At 40.2% G+C, this 21,714-nt stretch overlaps 1 protein-coding gene and 1 pseudogene across 1 annotated transcript in view; both read left to right on the top strand.

Moving 5' to 3' along the window:
* The window catches only part of Smchd1 (structural maintenance of chromosomes flexible hinge domain containing 1), a 135,808-nt gene extending 118,010 nt beyond the window's left edge, over nt 1-17,798 (top strand). Inside the window, exons 43-48 of the mRNA XM_036173068.1 lie at nt 174-283; nt 429-499; nt 4,543-4,714; nt 10,377-10,535; nt 11,136-11,250; nt 16,975-17,798. Coding sequence (XP_036028961.1) covers nt 174-283; nt 429-499; nt 4,543-4,714; nt 10,377-10,535; nt 11,136-11,250; nt 16,975-17,002 — 655 coding nt within the window. The 3' untranslated portion in view covers nt 17,003-17,798. The remainder of the gene's footprint in view (nt 1-173; nt 284-428; nt 500-4,542; nt 4,715-10,376; nt 10,536-11,135; nt 11,251-16,974) is intronic.
* A 1,182-nt stretch (nt 17,799-18,980) lies between these two features.
* Nucleotides 18,981-20,496, top strand: LOC118573415 (annotated as a pseudogene).
* The last annotated feature ends 1,218 nt before the right edge of the window (nt 20,497-21,714 follow it).

Raw genomic sequence — 21,714 nt, 5'->3', positions numbered from 1 at the left:
TTCATTTCTAAAGAGAGTACATGATCGTTTAGGAATATTGTTTGGGGTAGGTGGGTCACATGTATCACATAATATCCATGCATTTGTTTTTCTTAGTGTATTCTTTGAATTTAAATAGTTATGTATGCTTTGTTTAGTACTTTCTTGTTGTTTTGTTTTGTTTTTTAATTTAGACCTCTACCTCATTACCGAAATGGTAAATTACATTTTAAACCTTTTGGAAATCCAGTCTTTGCCCGAGATTTGTTAACATTCCCAGACAATATTGAACATTGTGAAACAGGTAAAAGACATTATAATGACTTCTTTTGGTTCAAGTGTTACATTTGTGATATAAATTTATAAATTGTTAACTATGAAAAATTACATTCTTATAAATAAATACTACTTTCATCAATATTTAATTCTATATATTTTGATGTTTTTAGTTTTTGGTATGCTGTTAGGAGACACCATTATTTTGGATAATCTAGATGCAGCCAATCATTATAGAAAAGAGGTATGTACTTCTTTTTTTTAATCACTTTATTGTAAAGAATTGGGAAATAAATTAAAAAAAAAATCACACAGCTAGATTAACATAGCCACTTAAGCAAGCCTTTGCCCAGACATAAAGTCTGTGCATCTCCATGAACTCACAGAACAGCACTCACAAACTTTGGAGCTTAGTTGTGGATTCTATACTTTCACTATTGGTTTCATTTGTGTGCACATTACCCTTTCTTTTCCTTTATACATGCTGCACTTAACACCCATACATTCATTTGTTTATACATCGTAGGCTAAGGATACACATATAAGGGAGAACATGTGAGTGTTTTGTTTTGTTTTTCTTTGATTGGATGACCTTGCTCAATATTTTGCATTCTTTTTAAGCATACTCATTTTTCTGCAAATTTTGTGGTGTTTTTTTTTTTTTTTTTTTAAAGCACTAAATAGTATGCCATCTTATACCAGATTTTTTTATTCATTCATCTTTTGGGCAACATAGTTCTAGGCTAGCCAAGGATGTACTGTGAAACAAGCCTTGCTCAAAAATAGTCTTTTTTATCTAAAGACCACATCATCAGGTTAGAGCAGTGGCTCTTAACCTTCCTAATTCTGCAACTCTGTAATACATACAGTTCCTCATGTTGTTGTGACCTCAACCATAAAATTATTTAGTTACCTCTTCGTAACTGCAATTTTGCTACTGTTATGAATCATAATACAAATATCTGATATGTGACCAGTGGGGATCATGACCCACAAGTTAAGAACCACTAGATTATAGAGCCAAGAGCATGATGGGTTTTAGCATAATGACTTTGAGAAAACACACTTACTAGCACCTTTGAAGGTAGCTATGCTCACAAAGCACGTCACATCTCTGGAGGAGGGGAGTTGGATGTGTTTTGAATTGTTACTTAACAAATATCTTTTTGGGTTCATAGGCTTTTGTCTTAATTAGGGTTTTTTGTTTGTTTGTTTTTTGAGACAGCATTTCTCTGTGTAGTCCTCGCAGTCCTGGAATTTGCTCTGTAGCCCAGGCTGGCCTCAAACTCAGAGATCTGCCTGCCTTTGACTCCCAAGTGCTAGGAATAAAGACGTGCGCCACCACTCTCCGGCTCTACCAAATTTTATTTGACTAAGTCATTTATAATTTATAATATTTTGTTATGTTTATACATATAGATATAATTTATCAATATCTTAGTAACACTGTTCAATTTCAGTAGCTCTGTTATTTTTATTTTTTAAATTTTTTGTGGTATTTATACTAACACTTAAACTCATTACTGATTTTACCCCTTTCCTCTCTCCAGCAGTTGTAAGTAATCTCCAGATTTGTTCAGTAAGCTTGCTCACTCTTAGAACTCATGCCCCTGACTGTGCGCGTTGCTAATAGTACAGTGGAGTAGGATCATGAAAACTGAACTAAAAAAGACAGTGACATTTTCCAATTGCTACAAAAGAAAGCCCAATTGTTCTTTCTACCTGAAGCTGACAGCTGTTCCCTCCCATATCGTTAATCTTTAAGAAGAGCATCATAAGCTAGGTGTTCGTTACTGAATATGATGATAAATCCTTTAAACTTCCTGAGCATTGATAAATGGATGGTATTGATAAATGTGTGTGCACGTGTGCATGTATATATGGAGGACAGATGTTGACAGGTGTCTTCCTCAGTTGTTTCAGAGCTCATTGGTTGACCAAATTAGCTGACCAGCAAGTCCTAGCAGCCCGCCTCTGCCCTCTCCATGCTGTCATTACAGATGTGTGCCTCTGTGCCTGGCCTCTTAGACTAGTCTTGGGAACCCCAACTTGAGTTCCATTGTAGCACATACTTTGCTGACTGAGCCATTCCCCCAAACCCCATTTATTGTCTGTCTGTTTTATGTGATGGATGTTTTGCCTGCATGTGTATCTGTGCACCACTTTCATGCCCAATCCCAGAGTCGTCCAGAAGTGGGTATTAGATCCCCTGGGACTAGGGCTGGGATTCTGTAGAAGAACAAATAGTGCTCTTAACAAAGTTTAGCTGTCCCTACAGCCCCCAACTCCAGTTTCTACCTTTTGTATTTCACCTTTAGAAAGCATATAAATCCACATAAAAACCAAGAATAAATTGTAATTATTTCTTTTACAAAACCAAGTGTCTTAGTTAGGGTTTCTATTTCTGTGAAGAGACACCATGGCCACTGCAAGTCTTATAAGGAAAACATTTAATTGTAGCTGGTTTAGGTTCAGAGGTTTAGTTCATTTTCATCATGGCAGAACATGGCAGCATGCAGGCAGGCATGATGCTTGTGAGGTAGCTGAGAGTCCTACATCTTGCCAGCAACAGGAAATGGTCTCTGACACTGGGCGTGGCTTGAGCATATATGAGCCCTCAAAGCCCATCCCCACAGTGACACACTTCCTCCAACAAGACCACACCTACTCTAACAACACTACACCTCCTAATATTACCACTTCCTTTTGGGGACATTTTCTTTTAAACAACCACAGCAAGTAATTTTGATTCTGCAGATTCTTAATACAAGATTTTTTTCAACTAAACCAAGCATGATAGCATCTGTCTGTAGTCCTAGCCCTCAGCAGAGGGGTGTGAACTTAAGACCAGTTCAGTCACGTGGTAAAACTACACACACCAACACAAAACAGAAATAAGTGATTACTTTAGTCATTTTGTTGCATTTTAGGTTTTTATTTTTTAAGATTTATTTATTTTTTATTATGTATACAGCATGTATGACTGCAGGCCAGAAGAGGGCACCAGATCTCATTACAGATGTTGTGGTCGCTGGGAATTGAACTCAGGACCTCTGGACGAGCAGTCAGTGCTCTTAACCTCTGAGCCATCTCTCTAGCCCCAGGCCTTTTTTTTTTTTTTTTAAATGCTAGGTTCAATTAATTAATTAATAGAGATGAAAAATAAAACTGCCAGTTTTCTGGAAAGGTATATATGAAGTGCCTCTAGAATTGTATTTTCTTTTTGTTTTTTAAGATGTAATTTTACTTCTATAAATTCTATATAATTTATGTAAATATTTATATAATCCAATACTACTTAAGCTTTAATGTTAGATATTTGTAATGTGGTAAATTACAGTGCTATTCAGTCACACTTGGGGATGGGGTGTGTACACTTGAGTGCACAGGCCAGAGGAAGATATTAGATATAGTGCTGTAATTACTGTTCAACTTTTCTCTAGAGACAGGGTCTCATTGGACCTGGAACTTGTTTTTTGGGGGGTTGGGGCCAGAGGGTAGGCTGGCTGATCAGCAAACCCCATTGATTATCCTCTTTCCATAGCCTCCTACCCCAGCAGCAGGGGTTGTGAGTACAACCACATTAGCTGTTTTATGTGGATGTTGTGCTTGTATGGTAAAACATTCTTATCCACTGCATCATCTCCCCAGCTCCCCCAATCACTTTTTAATATATGTATTCTATTTCATTGTATGGATGTGCTGCAATTTATGTAACTCACCGAGTCATGTTAGCTTATTGAGATATGTTAGTATTTCATTAAGACTTTTTGAGTGTATGTATTTGTGATCATTTTTTGGAGTTAAATGCTTATAAGAGGAATTACTGAAGACACTCTTAGAGATCAGGAAATGCTACATCCAGTGAGATATTTTTATTCTCACTAATTGGGGGAATTTAATTCTTGATTTCTTTCTCACCATTGTAGTTTAAGCTAGCATTTGAAAACTAATCTGATTCTCTACTTGTCTATGGCCTTTTCCACCAGTTTATTTTATTATTTATTTTTTATTTAGTAGACACCGTTAGCTTATTAATTTTGTGGAGACACTACCCCAGTTGTGTCACTTATTTCTTTACTTGCTTGCTTATCGATTGGGTGGTGGTTGTTAGTTTTGGGGGGAGGCATTGTCTCTCTACAGAGCCCTACTGTCCTGGAACTCACTATGTAGACCAGGCTGGCCTCATACTTATTGAGAGCTATGTACCTCTGCCTCCTGAGTACTGGAATCAAAGGCATGCATTACCATGGAGTCAATTTCTTCCTATCTGTTTCCCTTCAATAGGTTGTTAAAATCACACACTGTCCCACATTACTGACTAGAGATGGAGATCGTATCAGAAGTAATGGAAAGTTTGGGGGCCTTCAGAATAAAGCTCCTCCAATGGACAAGCTTCGGGGAATGGTCTTCGGCGCTCCAGTACCAAAACAGTGTGTGATCTTGGGGAAAGAAATAGGTAAGCTAATTTGAGCTGGTTTGGTCTAATTTGCGTATTTGTCATTGTTTCAAGACAGTCTATGAATCTCAGGCTGGCAGGAATTCACCATGTAATCGAGCATGGCCTTGAGTGTGTTGAACCTCCTGCCTCCACCCCTCATTCCTGGTATTGTCAGAGTTCATCACTGTACACCCAGTATCTGTGGTGTTGGGGACTGAACTGAGGACTCCTGCATGCTAGGCAAGAACTCTGCCCACCAGGTCACAACCCCAGCTCCAGAAGATACTTTCCTTTTTTTTTTTTTTTTTTTTTCAGATGACAAAAGTATCTCTTGAGGAGTCCCTGTTATTTATCTTTTTGTTTTGTTTTGTTTCAGTGCAGGGGGGTTGAACCTGGTGTGTGTGTGGGGGGTCTTAGGTATGCTGAGCAAGCATTCTACTATAGATGTAATTCTCAACGGTCTTATTAAATAAGAAACACAGCCCAATGCAGAGTTAAAAGCCCAGAGATCAGAGAGCAGTAGCCAAAAGCTGAGACCACCTTCTTACCACCTGCTGCCGCCACTGCCGCTGCCATCCTTCCCCTTAGAAAGAGACCTACATCCTGTGTGTCTGTATTTTTTAATTGACTTTCTGTTTTGCCTTCTCATTGGTTTTAAACCCAACCACATGACCTCCTCATCACTGCCTGTCTATACAGACAGACCTTCAGGTGTCTGTGGTGTATTGAGATTAAAGGCATGTTGTCTCCAAGCTATGTCCTTGAACACACAGACTTTGCCTGCCATGTGATGGGATTAAGAGCATGAGCTACCACTGCCAGATTTCTGCTAAATGGCTTGCTTTTAGCTCTGACCCCCAGGCAACTTTATTTATTAACATACAAATAAAATCACATTTCAGCACAAATAAAATATCACCATATTCTACCAGTGAGCTACAGTCCCAGCTGAATGTGTATCTAAATGCAATTTTTAATTTGACTTTAATAGTCTCTTTAAGGGCTTATGTTGTCAGAGTCTAATGTCACAAATTAACCAGTAACCAATATAAAACATGTTTGTTCTTAGAAAAAAATCTACCTTAGCCAGGCGGTGGTGGCACACTCCTTTAATCCCAGCACTTGGGAGGCAGAGCCAGGCGGATCTCTGTGAGTTCCAGGCCAGCCTGGTCTACCAAGTGAGTTCCAGGAAAGGTGCAAAGCTACACAGAGAAACCCTGTCTCGAAAAACCAAAAAAGAAAAAAATCTACCTTAGATCAAGTAGTTGGAATGTGCTCCCTTCTCCCTCTATTGACTTACTACAAGAGAGCAACAGTCTAGGGAGTAACTAGAGTGCTTAGTTGCGGCTTTTTCACTGTGTATTCAAGGATATTCTGCCTCATTAAGTTTATCAAATAATCATTTGTTTTTGTCTCAGTTCATAGTTAAGAGTTTTTGAGCCAGCCGTGGTAGCATGTCCCTGCTCTGACTACTTAGGAGTCTGAGGCAGGAAAGCTCACTTTTGCCTATGAATTTGAGACTAGCTTGGGTCAAATAGCAAAACCCTATCCAAAAATATATTTTTTTCCTTAAAGTATATGATATGAACCCTTCCGCCACTTCTGAGAAGTTCTCTTGTCTCCCAGTTGCCTCCTTCAAGTCAGCCAATGTATTATCATCAGTGTCTGCTCTGAAGTGTATATACACTCAGCAGGAAGTCCCTGCATGCCATTACCCTACAGAGTCCTGCTTTTATTTCATGAAGTTGTTGTAATGTGCTTGACTATCTAATTTTTTAGTACACAGTAATTTCTTGCTTTTAGCCTTTTTTTTATAGGTATCATAAAATTTGCATCTTAATTGTTTTCACTGCACAACTTATAGTATTAAATACTTTAACATTGCTATACAGTCTATCTCACAGACTACATTTTGCAGGACTGAGATTTAGTATCTTCCCGTCCCTTTCTGTGGCTGTCATCATTGGACTTGGAATTCTCTATGAAATTGACTATTCTAGATAACCTTTTAATGTCTGTTCACTTAGCATGAGAGCAGGGCTTAGCTACTATAGGAAATGGCTGAGTTTCCTTTCCTGGTAACATTGATTGATACTCCATTTGTATTTTGCTCTTTTGGTTTGGTTTGGTTTGGTTTGGTTGAGGCCATTTTTATTTTGTTGTCCTAGGCTGGCTTGACACTCACCATGTAGCCCAGGCTTGCCTAGATTTTATGGTAATTCTTTTGCCTTAATCTCTCAAGTGTTGGGATTACAGGATGAGGTACTACCCCAGGCTACATTTTTGTTCTTGTAGTAATGTATAATCCAAACATAGAAAAATACACATTCGCAAACATGGGACTGGTAAGTTTTAGTAAAAGAACACCATACTTATGAGAATTAAAAATCAGGCTTGGGGATGTAATTCAGTGGTAGAGCACTTGACTGATGTGTTTACTCTGAAGTCCACACACATGAGTAGAATATTATCAGCTCTACAGAAAACTGCTCATTCTCTCTTCAAGTCCCCACATGACTGACTTTCTTTACTTAGCATAGGTTACTTTTGTCTGTTTTTGTACTTTATATGTAAATAGAATCTTAGAATACACACCTTGTATCTGCTTTTATTCATTCTGTCCTGTGTATGTTGGTAGCTGTGATTTATTTTCATTTCAGAATAGTATTTCATTGTGTAAATATACCATTATTTATTCAGCTATTAAACTGGGATAGCATCCAGTTTTGAGATACTACTTTAGCCTTGACAGTTTTAAAAACAGCAGTTGAAAAAAAAAAAAAGATACAAAAGTTATACATCTGCTTATTCTATACAAAAACTATTCTGAAATATATATAAAAATTACATTATGATCCATCTCACTCCAGTCAGGAAAAAAGAAAAGAAAAAAAAAAATGGAAAGACAGACTTACCATATGACTCAACAACACTCCTGGAGATTTATCCAAGAGACTTCATTAGCATATAAAAGACAGTTGCCTGCCATTGTAGCACTTTTCACAGTAGCCAAACTACTTGTCCGTTGACAAAAGAAATAAATGGATGAAATGTGGTTCACTCGCACAATGGAGAAGAATGGGTCATGTCGTTTGCAGGAAAATAGATTCAACTAGAGACAATGAAGTGAATCAGTCTGTCATAGAAAATAATAGTTTCCTCTCTTTTGTGAGTTGTAGACTTAGATACAGCTACATAAAAGTATGTGGGTATAGATAACAAAGTAGAAACGAAAGAGTCCATGAGGAACCAAAGGAACTTAAGGGAGGGGAGACAGGTGGAAAAAAGTATAGCAGGGGATAGAGCAGGATATTTCCAATGTAGTATTTATTTGTATGAAAACAACTTTCTGTAACCCAGGGTAGTACAATTAAGTTAAAATTTAAAATCTACACTTTAAAAAATAAGTGAGCATCTGAAGAAACTGATAGAAAACAATCAGAGACAGTGGATTAACAAAACAGCTTTATTAACTAACCTCAATTTGTGGAACTACATTTTATGACAGTGGTCTCAACAAAGAATGACTTACAAAACTTTAAAAACACAGAGGTGCTCTATTTATGGAATTCCTGGAGATTTACTATATGGAGATCACTATAATAGTGTGGCCATCTCTGTGGACCTTTGAGAAGAAAAAATTATATTTATTAAAGATGTGCTCTACATATATATATATATATATATATATATATATATATATATATATATGGTTAATAACATACTGCATCGATTTATAAATTCTTTAACTGTGTGTATGTGTATATTTATATGCATGCAAAACATATGGAAGGACAAGTACCAATCATGTTTTTAAAGGCTTTAATTGGTGTATTATTGTAACGTGTCTTTTTTTAAAACATTTTTTTTAGTGATTCTCTGTGAGTCCCACACCATGTACCCCAATCTCTCCTACCTCCCAGTCCATGTATATATCCTCCTTTCACTCTTTCAGTGCCCCTCCCCAAAGAAAACAAAGCAAAAAATTGAACAGTCCTCTGACTTGCCATCTCTCCATCATATCACTCATCTTAATGTCATTGGGAACTGTGGCGTGTCCATAAAACGGCTTTACTTGTAAATGTTCATTATAAATGAGTTGTTGGTTTGGTTCAAGGCCTCTGGCTTCTGGTACACCATCAATACTGGACCCTCACCAAAACTCAGATAGCCTGCTGTTGCTTCAAGTCATGGAGATCTTGCAGCTATGGTTCCATGGGACCAGTCCTTTCATGCACATTCCAGCTGGCAGGTCATAGGTAGATATTGGGGTAGGCCAGCTCAAAGCACTGGATGTGGGCATGGGTGGTAGCTGATTGGCCAGTCCCGGCCTCTTCTAGGATTGCTCCTCTCAGTTGAGGGGCAGAGCCAGCTCTCCTGTATCTATGCCATCAGGATCAGCCCTCCCATGTGAGGGGTGGGGCCAGATCTCCCATTGCAGCAGCCAGTGAGAGCCAGGGCCAGATCTCCCAGGGCCAACAAAAGGCAGCGCCAGCTCAGCATGGCCTTTGGATTTCAGCATGCATGGTTCACATGGCCCCTAATGGTAAAAGGGTCACAAATGTCAACACAGACCCCAGCTGTAGCAATACCACAAATTCAGACATGGCCCTTAGCAGCGGCTTGGACCTAGATGCCACCATGGCAGTGCAGGCCACCCAGATAAGTATGGCCCTGGTAGCAGCATGGCTGTCAGACGCCAACATGTTCAGACCCTGAGCATCTGCACAGCCTTCAGTGGAAACAGGAGCCATGGACATCAACACAGACCTGGGCCATGGACCCAGACATGGCCCTTGGCAACAGCCCAGGCCTGAATGTCACCGTTCCTCAGCACCTTCCCTTCTTCAGTTCCACCTGTTTCCACAGCACGTGAACCACTCTGCTTCTCTCCCATTTCTCCACCATATATTTGCTCATCGTAATGGTGCCCTTCTGGTGCCTCAAGGTATCAGACTGCCTTTGGGTGGGTATCTTTCACTCACTGAAGCTAAGTGTGGGGGGAGGTTTTTTTCTTTTTAAATTTTTCAAGACAGGGTTTCACTGTGTAACCCTGGCTGCCCTGGATCTCACAGAGATCTACCTGCCTTTCTGCCTTCAGAGTGCTGGCATGGGATCAAAGGCAAGTGCTACCACTGCCTGGTGAAAGTTACACATACTAAAAGAACTCTTGTGTACTAAGAAAGTGTATGAGGAGTTGCTGTCTCTGCACTTAGAGTTGATCTGATGCTTGATTACAAGTCAGGGAAATAGTGCTTTTCTGACAGTCCAGTCTTTAGTGCTCTGGTGTTTCACCTCTTCTCTGACTGACTGTGTTGAGTAATGTGGAACACTTCGTGTCAGGCAGGATGTGAGAATGTCCCAGCCCTTTCAGATAGAAAACACTAGGTGTGACATTTGTCTAATGTGTGCAAGGCCCTGAGTTCTATCCCTTGAACTGCAAAGAATGAAAATAAAAGAAGGGTGGTAATTGAAAATTCATTCCTGACAGAAATAAATTCAGTCAAAGAAAATTAAAACGTAACTGTCATGTATTGTCTCAACTGTACTTGTCTTTTTTTGTTGAATGATTCATGACTTTAAAAGGCTTTCCTCATGGGTTACTCAGTGATGCCAATTCTTTTTTCTAAAACATGGATTTAGTATGACATTAGCTTCTTTGACATCAACTTCTTTGCAGATCTTATTCAACAGTACCGTAATGCTGTGTGCAAGCTGAATTCTGTGAACAAGGACTTGAATAATCAGTTACAGTACCTTCACACTCCTGATATGAAGAAGAAAAAGCAAGAACTTGATGAACAGGAAAAAAGTCTGAAACTAATAGAGCAAAAACTCGGTATATATTTGCTTTCTGTTAACTTTTTGTTTGACAATAAATGATGAGGAATCAAACTGTAAAAAGAGAATGTAAATGATTCAGAACTTGAACTGATTTCTTTATTGCCAGGCTGCCTCATAAATGCTTAAAACTATTCTCTTACCAGGAGACTAGTGTCTTAGTTAAGGTTTCTATTGCTGTGATAAACACCTGACCAAAGGCAAATTGAGAAAAAAAAGGACTTGTGTCAACTTACAACTTACAGTCAGTTATCCAGGGAGCCCGGGCAGGAGAGACCAGGGAGAAACACCACCTACCATCTTGCTTCCCATGGCTAGTTTAGCTTGCTTCCTTAATATAACAAAGGACTGCCTGCCTAGAGGTGACAGCACCCACAGTGGGCCCTCCCACAGGAAGACAGTGCCCCCACAGACATATCTGCAGGCCAGTCTGATGGAGGCAATTCCCCAGTTGTGGTTCCCTCATCCCAGATAGCTCTAGTTGATGTCTGTGACAAAAACTAATCAGCCCAAGTTGTCGGGATTCTTGGCATTAGTTCCTTTTCACAAGTTTATATATATTTGCTTTTTGTTCCAATCTTCTACATTTTCTTCACAGGTATGACTCCTACACGGAAGTGCAATGACTCGTTTTGTCACTCAGCAAAGATTGAGTTGACAGAGTGTCCAATTCCTACTAAAAGAATGAGAAGAGAATCTACTAGACAAAATAGGTGAGCATATTGTAACCCAATTATCATTGGTCAGTTTGCCAAAGATCCTGTGTCATTGTACTTTTAAGTCATTATAGCTTTATTTCTAAATTTCCTGCGGTAGAATGAGTATTTTTAAAACAAAAGCATGTTTGGGATGATAACTCAGTAGTAGACTGCTTGCCTGGTGTGTGTGAGCTCCCTCCTGGTTTTGATCCAGTATCGGTAGGGCACAACACATGGTGCTTCTGTATTATGAAGTCACAGAATCATATTCTCTAGGAAATCTAATTTTCTTAGTGATAATTTACTGCTTGGAAATGTTAATTATTTTTCTGCTATTAAAAGTCACTATAGATTGAAGTTGCTTTTATGTTTTGGTATAAGTTTCAGCATACTGAACTCTAATAATGAAATCACCAGTTTTCTAAATAGTAATATATGCATAATCATTTGTAAATGGAGTTACTTTTAAAGTTTTATGTTTGATTTGGTCAATCAAATACTACTTAGTAATTAATCAAAAACCCAGCAGAGCCTTTGGCAACCTTACTTGGTAGTAAGAGCTATCCTCTTTTAATTAGATTTAGAAAGCTGCCCATCTTGGGGTTAATGTTGCTGTGGTGAAACACTATAACCAAAAGCAAATTGGAGAGAAAAAGGTTTATTTCACTCACAGTTCCATAATAACAGTTCATCCTCAAAAGCAGTGAGGGCAGGAACTCAAGCAGGGCAGGAGCCCATGCAGAGATCAAGAAAGAGTGCTGTTTGCTCACTTGCTCCTCAGCTTACTCAGCCCGTTTTCTTATCGAAACCCAGAACCACCAGCTCAGAGCTGGCCCCACCCACAATGAGCCAGGCCCTCCCACATCAGTAACTAGTTAAGAAAATGACCTACACCTGGATATTATGGAGCATGTTCTCAATTGAGGTTCTTTCCTTTCAGATGACTGGCTTGTGTCAAGTTGACAGAAAACTAGCCAGGACACTGCCCCACGGAAGAATAGGGTGGTAGTGAATTTTTATATAAAGATTTGAGTAACATTCTCATATCAACCATAAATTCCCTGGAGACTTGTGGTGTTTGGAATTGGTCTCCTATGCTCTCTCTACCTGCTGCATATTCAGCAAATCTTTGACTATTTAGTTGTGCGATTGTTGCTCCATAAGTAAACTGACCAGGCTCCTACCCCTGACATGTTCCTCAGTCCTCTGCAAAAGAAGGATTATTTGCAAAGTCGACTTTGCTGTGTCAGAGGAGAGAAAATGGTAAGCTGATAGAACATAGAGATGAAACGAGTAGTGGTCAGGAAAGGGCATTAAAGTAGAAAGTGAGCGAGAAGGAATCATCCACACAGGTTGGTATGGTCACAGAGAAAAGCGTGGAACCTGAGGAAATAGCACATGATGCTGCATTAGAAGAAAAGATACCTGGCTAAAGTTCTTTCCTAAGGATAAGGTACACAAATTCCACAAAGATAAAGTGACTTCGCCACTCTTAAGAAGGTAATGGATATGGGAAGTAATAGTCGGTGGTACTAGATGACAAGGTAAAAAGTTAACTGGGAAGGTTCACACTGAAAAGATCACATTGCCACACCTGAACTCACTGTTCACTCTTAGCAACCCAGAAAGTAGTAAGACACGTGCCTCAGAGACAATAATTTGGTTCTAATGATATTTGGACTCACCTTTTCTCAGCTGAGGGATCTGTTGGATGAACTGAATGTGATGAAAGCCGAGTGCCTGCTTTCATCGTTTTCTTTAGGGTACAACTGAGTTGGCACCATCCTGGAAGCTTAAGTTAATGGTATTTGTCTTCAGTCTTAGTATTCAGAAGGATGAGGTGGGAGAATCTGAAGATTGAGGCCTTTCTGAAATACTACTAAGTGAGACACCCCTATCTCATTCCCCACCCCCCCACACACACAGAAAGATTTTATAGTAATCTGGAAGAGAAGGTTTAAAATTATTTTAGTCATTTTTAGTGGTTGTAGTTATGATAGTAGTGTATTACCTTCAAAGTCATGCATGCATAAAAATTAAAGGTTTAGACTTACAGTGTACTATGTAGCATAAACCACATAAATATCCAAAATATTGTTTAGACATGTAAACAATGTGAAAAAAAATTTTTAATTTTTGAGCTAGGGTTTCACTCTGTAGAACAGGCTGTCGTGTAACTCACTTTGTAGACCAGTCTGTCTTCAAAGTCACAGAGATCTGCCCACCTCTGCCCCACAAGTGCTAGGATTAAAGACATGCACCACCATGCCTGGAATCCGTGTTGAAATTATTAATGAGTTATTTACAATTTGTTTTCATGCAAGGTCTTTGAAATTCACAAGATGCTTCACCTCAGTTGGAACTATTTACATTGCAAGTGTAGCTTCTGAATTGGACAGTAACGTACACAAAGAGCTGACAGTAGTTAGCTTGTGCGTCTTTTTCACCCAGAGGTGGCCTCTAAGTGTCCTCCTGATGTTGCCTCTGTTCTTTAAAGTTTTATTTGTGTGTGTGTGTGTATACGTGTTTTGCCTGCATACATGTATGTATGTGCATCAGGTTTGCTTGGTCACCCTCGGATAACCAGAGAGGAAATCAGATTCCTTGGGATTAGAGTTACAGATGGTTGTGAGCCACCACGGGGTTCTGGGACCCAAACCCAGGTCCTCTGTAAATAACAACACATGCTTTTAACCATGGAGCCAACTCTCCAGCCTCTCCCTCTTTTTTTTTTTCTTTCTTTTTTTTTTTCTTTTTACTTTTTAATGGACTTCTGGGGCTGAAGAGATGGCCCAGCAGTTAAGAGCACTTGTTCTTATAAAGGACCCATGTTTGGTTCCCAGCACTGACATGGCAGCTCACAGCATTCTGTAACTCCAGTTCCAGGAGATCCAATGTCTTCTGACCTCCACAGACACTCATACACATAAAGTAACTAAATCTAAAAAATAAAATAATATGGACTCTTTTAACAGCTTTAGATAGAACTAGGCAGATTTGTCAACTACATGATACTGATGTCGTGACCTGTACATAGGTTACCAGTCAATGTTCCAAACATCAGATGGAAATAAATCTTCTGTATTCTGTCATTCTTAAAATCTTCTTAAATTGTATTCTATTAGTTATTTGGATTACTTCCTGCTGCTAATTTTTCTGGCTTTTAGTTGCATTTCTTGTTTCTTTCACCGTTATGTCTTGATTACATCCTCTTCTTCCCAAGCTAGTGCTAGTAGCTGTGGGCTTCCTTTAAGGCTGTCTCTTGCTTGGGCAGACTACTCTTAGGTTGGATGCTTTGGTTCCCTTAGGAAAAATGTGCCTGAAACTATCTTTATACTGCCTAAATTCAAGTAAAGTTTCCTGACTAATAAGATGCGAGGCAAGGATAGAATATTCTGGAGGCCAAGGGATCGGGAAATATTTTAGAAATGGGAAACAGCCTAATAGAGCCCTCTAAAAGTCACCCCAGCCACAGGGGGTAATGGGGACAGGCTGAAAAGTGAGGGGCAACAGCTGTGCACTAGTGACACTTGAGAACTTGGTCCTCTGGCTCCATGCCTAAGCACTACCACCACAGTTAGAGAGCAATGGGAAGCCTTTGGTGCAGTTGCTGTGTGAGCACCAGAGGACCTGGCTGGTGTTTCTTCTAGAAACCATCTGTGGGGAACTGACTGACTCTTGAGCCAGAATGGAAGCAAAGCCTGCAGCCCCACTGACCCTGCTTGGCCTGTTCCAGTTCTCACTTCAAAGACACTCAGTGGGGAAACAATCGTGTTTCTGTCTAGCAGAAGAAATCTAAGCCAGCAACAACCCCTTCTTGAATGTAATAATCCAATCCAGAGTCATCAGTGAGAGGAGTCAACAACAGGAGAGGAAAATAACTAGCAAAACAGCCTGTATTAACTCAGCAACACGCTGGCAGTGGTGCAGTGCTTTATCCCAGCACTCGGGAGGCAGAGCCAGGCGGATCTCTGTGAGTTCGAGGCCAGCCTGGGCTACCAAGTTAGGAGACAGGAGTGGCCAGGGCACCTTTATAGAAACACAGGCTACTGTAAGAGAGCTAAAGTCTCAAACTGCAGTGATGAGCAGGGAAACCACAAAGAGTTAGGAGACACGGAAAACTAATTCAGACTACTTGAAAACCTGAAGGGAGAGGATAGTAAAGAAAATGTATCATGTATAAAGTCATTTCCTGGAGGAATGACAGCACAGATCTGTTGAGCACCCAGTACAGTGTCTGCTGGAAGATGCAAAGAGCATCATGATGGACTTCTGTAATATCAGGGAGGGGCATAAATGTCAGTGTGGTCTTTAATCCAGAGGAAGGAACCCCGTAGAAAAGTAGCCGTCCTAGTCTGACTTGGTGGTGTCAGCGTGGGTGAAAGCTCCTCCCTTGCAGCCTTTGTGTTAGACCAAAGGAGAAGTTGTTCCAGTGACTCACTGGGTGCCCCTCATCCCGCTGTCAGCTGCTCTCCCCTCAGGTTTTGTCAGTGTGAGAGTGTCTGAAGCTGTGTGTAGCTTGGGGAAGTCAGAGGCGAATTTGCAGAGGTTCAGCCGTCTTCCACTATGTGTGCCCTGGGGTCAAACTCAAGTTGTCACGTTATCTGCTGGCCCACAGTGTCCTTAACAGTATGGAAATGTCAGAGTTCATCCATAGAACGGACAGTTTTTATGGGAAAGAGAAATGATAAGTACATATCTATGTGTGTGTGAGTCTTTATTTGTTTACTTGTTAAGCTAGCTCTTTACAGAAATCCCACATCATGTTTCATCAGCCCCAGTCTGTCGTTGGCTGGAAGAAACACTGTTTATTCTATGAAACGTTACAGAACTGTAACTTAACCATGGTGTTTGAGTGATGTCTGGGTTTCAAGGGTATTAATGTGAAAGAGCATGAGTCTTAGTTTATACTTAAGAGATAGGGTTTATTCAGCAAATGGCTTGGTGGTCAAGAGCACTTGCTCTTGCAGAGGATCTGGGTTCGGTTCCCATTACAACATGATAGCTCACCATTGTCTGTAACTCCAGTTACAAGGGATTAGAACACCTCCTGATCTCTGCGATCCTGGTGACTCAGGCATGTACATCCATCCACACACGCTAAGTAAAATACAGAAATGTAGATGCTTTTGTAATTATAAGTTAGCAGTTTCTTAACCATGTATGTCTTTGTTTGGAGGTACTGTTATTTGAAAATTTGGTATTTAGTTGTATTTGCATAATAACACATCTATATGAAAGCATTCACTGTATTCATTGCTGCCTTAATGTGAAAGGGAAGGAGAGTGAGAGATGGGCAGTGAGAGAACAGCTGAGGCTGTGGGCACTGAGGCTGTGGGCTCAACACACTAGGCAGGCCTCCCCAGCCAGCTCTTGTGAGGAGCAGTGAGGGAGTAAACAGTCTGTAGTTTTTATCTCAGATTATAGTGCTCAGAGAATTAATTCAAGTTGTTCATGCATACTACAGACATAACACTAATGACTGATTTTTGCATGATTATGTATGATTACTAAATAATTAAAGATTGTATTAATTGTTTATACTAAGGATCAGAGAGCATAGTTCCGTGAGATATTTAATTATTCTGAAATGAACAGGGAATTTAGGAAAGGAAGTCACTGGTATATAAATCATGGTTTTGCTTTTCTGCTTCAATCAAGATTTTAACTGAAGCAAATGTATGGGGGTGGGGAATAAAGACGACCGGGCTCACTAAGAGTGCCTTGCTTCTTTTTCAGAAGACCAAAAGGTGATGTACCAAACTGAAGACAGTGTAAGAATCCAGATGGGCCTGGAAACAGCCATTCAATTGCAGAGACTCGTTGGGCAATACAGATGGACTGGAAAGATCCATCATTGTGTCTTTGGGTGGTTGGCTTACAGATGTACACTCCTAACCTGGGATGGTCAAGCTGACACTGAAGACATAAACCTCCTGTTTCTCAGCAGAATCATGACTATATCACAACTGTTTCTTCAAAGCAACCTTTTTTATTGCTTTTTTGTGAACTTATTTAACAAACACATTTTCTTTTGTGTATGGAAAGATCTAGAGCTAGATATTTAATTGTAAATATGTGTGTGGAAAGTTGAATTTTGCGTTAAAATGGAGAAAGCACAGGTGTCTGGAAATTTAAATGTTCAAATACATGGAAAAGTAAATTGATGATAATAGGATAGCCTAAAGAGTGTATCCTGTACATAAGTAAGATATGCAGCGGCATTGATTTTTATAAGTATTGTCTGAATTTATTAATAACTAGAACTATAGCCTCAGCTTTAATTCTACATTTACATTATTTTCTAATTTTTTACTACTATTTTTAAGAAGTTAAAAACATACGAGAATGCAATAAGAGTTTGTTAGGAAGCTGTTGTATAAACATTTCAACTGTTTATTAACATACACTGTGTATGTCTCTGTAAGTGCAAGACTTTTGGTCTGTGATGTTATTTTGTAAGGAATACTTTTGGTACAGTTTTCAGTCCCAGGAAATGTGTGTGTTTTTAATCCTTTCTGATTATGCAGCAAGGTTAATAAACAATCATTTCTCTTCCCAAATTAGTGTTATCCTTAATTGAAATTCAAAGCTCTGTATAAGCTATCTTAGAAGTATTGACACAACTCTTCTGTGTTGTTGGCTCAATATTTGCATTGTTGAAGAAAGAAACAAGATAACAATAATAGAATTAGTTACAGTGAAGACTGGCTTCCTGGCTGTGGAGGAGCACTCCTACCTATAATCCTAATACTTGGGAGTTGAAAGCCAGAAGATCAAGATCCAAGGCCATCCTTGGATACACAGCCAAGTTGAAGGCTATGTGAAACCCGGTCTTAAAAGATCTGAAAATGTTTTAAAAGTTAACCTTGGTGTTGCTCTCTGCCATGAGGAGAAATGAGAGCTAATGGCCAGCTTCAGAAGGCAATTACTTGTACCCTCTCTGCAAATTGTCATTTTGTGTTGGTAAACAATCTATGAAGTCCCCACACAGCAATCCTCTAGTTGAGGATTCCCTGAACCTTTAGACTCTTAGAAAGGGGTTGGAGCAAGGGAATTTGGGGGGAAAAAAAGCTTTAGTGAATGTGGAATGGAATATTTGCCAACACTATAAGATGGACAACAAGAGTGAGAAAGAAATAGGAAGAAGAAGCAGAAGAGAAAAGTAATAGACACATAGAACTTGAAGATAAAGAATTAGGAAAGGAGGAAAAAGGAGCAGGAGGAAAAAAGGGAAGCATGGCTGAAGGAAATCCTCCATGAACTCTGCATCCCAGATAACTGTGAGGACTCAGTAATTTGGGAAATGCATGTTTCCTCAGCAAAGTTGTGCAGAATTTGTCACAAATACTAGTGATAAGAGAACTACTAAATGACTTGAAAATGTCTGGAATGATTGTGAAATACAGCCGACCTGATTTGGCACTCACAGAACCTTCAGAAGTAAACCTTGAGCCTCCAGGCCTACTTACTTTAGTCCTGATTTGGTTTCTTTTTTCTGGGGGTGGGGGGGGGGGGGGGGTGGTTTCAAGACAGGGTTTCTCTGTGTAGCTTTGCACCTTTCCTGGAACTCACTTGGTAGCCCAGGCTGGCCTCAAACTCAGAGATCCGCCTGGCTCTGCCTCCCGAGTGCCGGGATTAAAGTGTGCCACCACTGCCCAGCCTGATTTGGTTTCTTAATGAGATCCAAGAGACCAGAAGGCAAACTGATGCCTAGAGAGCTCTTGGGTCTGTAAAAAAGCGGCATGACCAGCCAGAAGCTAACTCCCTGCTTACTGGATGGGATGAGAGCAGAACACAAAAAGAGTGAATAAAGAAATTATTAAAGCATTTGGTGATTCTACTGAACAATTAAATGAAGAAGTAAAAAAGACCCAAGTTTTATGAGCCGTATCCTTGGTGGCAAACATGTAAATGGTGTAGTGAATACAGGACTGTCTCTTGGGTTTGTGAATCCTTCCCTTGATTTGTCTCTCCCAATTGTAGATAATCAGAGTGGTAAGCAAAGTATAAATGTTAAGAATCTGAAAAATGCATTGGAGGAAGGGCTGACAGATACATAAAAGCACACAAAATGATAATCTGAGAACAAGGGCTCGCAGGAGAAAGCAAAGGAGCAAGCCAACAAGCAAGGCAACAGTTAAAGAGAAAGTTCTTCACAGTAATGGTGGACCACTGACCACAGTGAAGACAATGCAGAGGCTGGGTGTGGTGGTGCACATCTTTGATCCTAGCACTTAGGAGGCAGACACAAGCAGACCTCTGAGTTCAAGGCCAACCTAATCTATAAAGTGAGGTCCAGTACAGCCAGAACTACATAGACTGTCTCAAAACAAAAACACAAAACAATTTGCTGCACTGAAGTGGTAAATGAAGACCAAGAAACTGCTCTCCATATTCTTGTAAACAGAGAAGCTTTTAATACTGAAGAGTGTTCACTGTTGTTTATATTCATTCACCCATAATGAGAAACTTCAAGATACGAGTAAAGTGCTTTGTGATGTGTGCACAAGACAGCAGTGCAGAGGACAGAGGAAGTGTGTTACCCAGAATGCCAAAATGCACATGCTGATTTCTCTTGCTCTTGTTCAGTTAAAGAGATTTCAGTAGCTGGTTTTAACGTATGCGAAGTTAAAGTTTCAGGAAATCTTAAATTTGGCTCTAACGTTTGTATCCTTGAAAGTAAGACTTGCTGAAGAAAGCAGGAGAGTCCTGTATTTTTGTGGGGAGTTGTTGAATACACTGGGACTAAGAAGTCGGCATTATAGTTCCTACGGCAAGGCAGGAACTGCAAGTAGCCATCTCTAATCTTGTTTGTCATAGTGAAATGGAATCAACGACAGAGCAGTGGTTTTACATCATTGATACACACATGCAAGCCGTGCCTCTGTGAATGTTCACAAAGATCCTATTTCTGGGTGAGTGAGGCGGCCTGTGCAGAACGATTCCAGGAGAATGCTGTAATGATCAGACACAGCTGTGCAGAAGATGGAGCCACCACAGAAGCAAAAGGAGAGAACAGCTGGGCAAGAGAGGCCATAATCTGGTGAGACTAAGCAACTAGTAGAGGCAGGGAGGATGTTTCTCCCAAAGCTGTAACAAAGTAATTCATGGGGCTAGGCAGATAGCTCAGAGGTTGGAGATTGGCTCCCTCAGCCTTTCACAAGTCCCTGTAACTCCAGCTCCAGAAATATTCTCTGGCCTCCCCAGGCACCCACACAAATGGGTACATACAGCATCCATACATAAGTAAAAATATTTTTAAAATTTTAATTTTATGTGTGGGTGTTTTTGTCTGCATGTGTATCTGTGCACCTGTGGATGCCCACAAAGGTTTCCTAGTGAGATCTAAGCTTGCTTTGCCCAGAAGAGCTGCATTAGAGGATTGCTTGACCACATGCGTGGATCTGCACTTGGATGTGCGGTATGCTTTGATCTAGCAAGGAGAGAGCTTTTTGCCCTGCCCCTCGGCATTCCTTTAAAAAGCCCTTTAGAAGAGACAGAAGGGGCCGGTGGATAAGGATCCAGGCCCTCCCGAGCTATCCTGTGTTTCTGTTTGTCTCCCTTCTATATTTCTATCTAAGTATTTCTCACTTCTCCCTCCTCAAGAGTACCCTGGGGTAAAAGTGGGAGCAGCTCTCCCACATGCATCATAGGCATACACTGCCTGTGGACAGTGTGAGGATCCCCTGGAAGTGAAGTTACAGGTGGTTGTGAGCTGCCTTGTAGATGTTGGGAATCAAACCTGGATCCTCTGGAAGAGCAGCCCATGCTCTTAACTGATGAGCTATCTCTAAAAGCCAAAATGTTTCCAAAAATGAATCTATTGCATTTTATGTGAATATGTTATCTGTATGCTATATGATAAAAACCAGTTTGTTATCTAATCAGTTCTGTCTTGTTTGTTTTTTCATGTTGAAGATTGAACCTACCTAGAGTCTAAGCATGTGTGTTGTCACTCAATTACATTGCCCAGACATATAGTTCTGGCTGCACTATAATTTTATGTAGACCAGGCTGGCTTCAGACTTGGTGTGCTCATCCCACCTCTGCCCCTCGTGCTGGAATTAACAACATATACCACCATGCCTGGCTAAAAGTGATAGCAGTGGCCTTCCTTAAGGGAATGTAACAGCCTGTGAGGGACTGTTAGCCTAGGAAAGTAATAGCTTTGTTCTGTGCCTTCCTCCATCCTTTGCCAAATGGTTACTTGTGTAGTCCTAATGTGTGTTTCCTAAGAGTTAATACCAAACAGTGTTTTGAAAAATTCAACCTTGCGGGTCAGGTGTTTATGCCTGTGCTACTCTTGCAGGATGAAATACATTCAATAGACTGACCATGGCCATCTGTATTTGGATATACCTTTAGCTTCTCTTTATAAAGCAACAGGACCCAGGGTCTCAGTGTATAGCCCAGGCTGGCCTTCAGACTCAGACCCTCCTCCCCATCTCCAGAGTTCAGGAACTAAAGCCATACACT

This window comes from Onychomys torridus, chromosome 23, assembly GCF_903995425.1.
Source record: "Onychomys torridus chromosome 23, mOncTor1.1, whole genome shotgun sequence".
In the NCBI taxonomy this organism is placed as follows: domain Eukaryota; kingdom Metazoa; phylum Chordata; class Mammalia; order Rodentia; family Cricetidae; genus Onychomys; species Onychomys torridus.
This window is presented reverse-complemented; position numbering and strand designations above follow the sequence as displayed.